General features: G+C 34.2%; 1 protein-coding gene across 1 annotated transcript in view; it reads right to left on the bottom strand.

Moving 5' to 3' along the window:
- Positions 1 to 1,440, bottom strand: part of LOC107613995 (protein LIGHT-DEPENDENT SHORT HYPOCOTYLS 10) — a 3,233-nt gene extending 1,793 nt beyond the window's left edge. The window contains exon 1 of the mRNA XM_016316205.2: positions 609 to 1,440. Coding sequence (XP_016171691.1) covers positions 654 to 1,223 — 570 coding nt within the window. The 5' untranslated portion in view covers positions 1,224 to 1,440 and the 3' untranslated portion in view covers positions 609 to 653. The remainder of the gene's footprint in view (positions 1 to 608) is intronic.

The following is a 2,317-nucleotide window of genomic DNA, read 5'->3' as shown; positions in this document are numbered from 1 at the left end:
TAAAGATTGAAACCATGGTAACATTGTCATCTTTGCATGTGAAAGGGACCAATAGAGAAAACGTATGCAAGCTAAGTGTCTTTGGAAGTCCCTACTCCATCCTCATTCAGTATAATCTTGAAAGAAAAATGAATGTATATATATACTGTATACAGGTATATATACATGTTATATACATGCCATTTAGGGTTTTGAAGACCATGGAGCTTAGGGTTTAATATAATGAAGTGATGAACTGAAACATATATAAGGGACAATGAATGGAACAAAATTAAAGTTTTGGGGGAAAATCTCTACTCTTTTTGTGAAATATCCGTGGGGTCGAACCAAATCAATTAAATTATAATAATAATAATAATTGTTTAATTATAAAAAAAAATAAGTATTTAAAAAATCATACTATGTGTTTGATGAAATTTTTGTGTTGAAAATTCAATGATCAAACGATCAAACTCATCACAGTTTGAAAACCGTGGAATTAGTATATGTCATTAATATGCACATAACAGCAATGAATGATTCAATCAACATTTCAAAACACCCTTTTCTTTTTCCATGTCAACTTCTGAAAACAGCATCAAATCCAAAACAGTAACAAAAGAAATTACCATAAGCTCTTGAAGGGGAATTCAAAAGGGATCTTGATGATAACTTTACTGCAAAGCTGGTAAGCTTGAGGTAGTAGCGGTGTCACCGTTGGCCTTATTATTGATTAGATTTCTCTTCTTCTTTTTCTTCTTATAAGGGATTCCTCTTGCTTTGGCTTGTGAGTCCCTAACCTCTCGTAGGTAAACTCTTATGGCTCCACTGGCAAATGGGTTTGTCTCGGGTAGACCTCCATTTTCCTCATATGCCGCTCTCAATCGGCCTATGAGAGCGTCAAGGCTCCCCCAGGCTTGTTTGAGAGGGCATGTGCAAGGTCCTGGTGGTTCGGTCTGCCCGAAAAACAAGCAACCTTGTGAGTGTACCTTTGTTTTTCCGAATTGATCTAAATACCTTAGAAATTCAAGGACATGGCTGGAGTTGCACTGAGAAAGCGGCACTGGAGGCCGTTGGTTCCTAAGGTATTGGCCGAAAGTGTTCCAATCCCTCTTCTTTTGGGACTCATATCGGCTCAACGGCAACTGATGTTGCGGTTGAATCCGATCATCACTAGCACCACCATCATGAGTAGGAGATCTTGACGATCCCTCTACTATATCTTTCCCTTTGCTTGTGGACATATGTGTGCTATTGATAACTACTCATCTACTATTTGTTTTTGTGAAGAAAGGGGAAGGTTCTTTGGTGGGGTGAGAAGAAAGAAGACAATAGAATAGCAGTGGAAGGGGGGAAATTAGTTAAAAAAAAATTAATTAAAAAGATAATTAATTGAAATTTGGAGAGATCACATCAAAGAGGCTAGTGAGGGGACATGATATGGGACCAATGAAAGTGCTTTAGCCCTTCTTTTTCTTCCTTCCCTACATTATTTCTTGCTTTAATGGTACTATTAGTATTAATCATACTTTTTTTTTTCCCCTATAGTTTTTTATTATTGTGCTTCCATCATCAAAGCAATTATTATTGGGTTAATTTAGCGTAATTAGCACTAAGGTTAATGTAACCCTGGTGACTCTTTTTATAACAGTGTAGGGTAATCTAGCAGCATTAGGGGCTTGTTTGCCACGCATTAGAAAAAATTGGGAATTAATGGTTAAAAATTAAGGTATGGTTCTTAGTAACCCTATTGTATAGCATATTGACGTTAGTTAGCAGTAATAGTGTGGTATAACATCTCTTTCACTATAGCCACCAAGCACACAACTTTTTAATTAATTGGATTTAGGCTTGTGAGTTTTACTAGGAAAATAAAACAAAAATATTATTTGCACACTAAAATTGATCATTAAAATCAGTCATTAATATATTTGTGTATAAATATATGTGTGCTTTAATTTATTTTCAATATATATTTGTATTTCAATATATATTTTATACTAATTGTCGATTTTGATGGCTGATTTTGGTGTGCACGTAGTATATAGTCGAAAAAGAAATTAATGGAGCTGGTCTTTGAGTAACAACTCAAGAATATCTGCTCTGGTTTATTAGGATACATTTATTTCATATTTGATTTCTTAGGATACATTTATTTCATAATTGTACTTTACATGAGCAGCTGAGTTAGCTTTTTTTTTTAGGGTGTGTTTGCTTGCTACGTGGTAAAGGGGAAAAAATTATGAAAAAAAAAAAGGCGAAATGAAAAGAATGTTCAAATTTTTTAATTCTTTCTTGTTTATTAGTTAAAGTAATTTAAGAAAGAGTGATTTGGAGA

Source organism: Arachis ipaensis, chromosome B08 (assembly GCF_000816755.2).
Source record: "Arachis ipaensis cultivar K30076 chromosome B08, Araip1.1, whole genome shotgun sequence".
In the NCBI taxonomy this organism is placed as follows: Eukaryota; Viridiplantae; Streptophyta; class Magnoliopsida; order Fabales; family Fabaceae; genus Arachis; species Arachis ipaensis.
The sequence above is the reverse complement of the archived record's forward strand: the minus strand, read 5'-3'. Positions and strand labels throughout refer to the sequence as shown.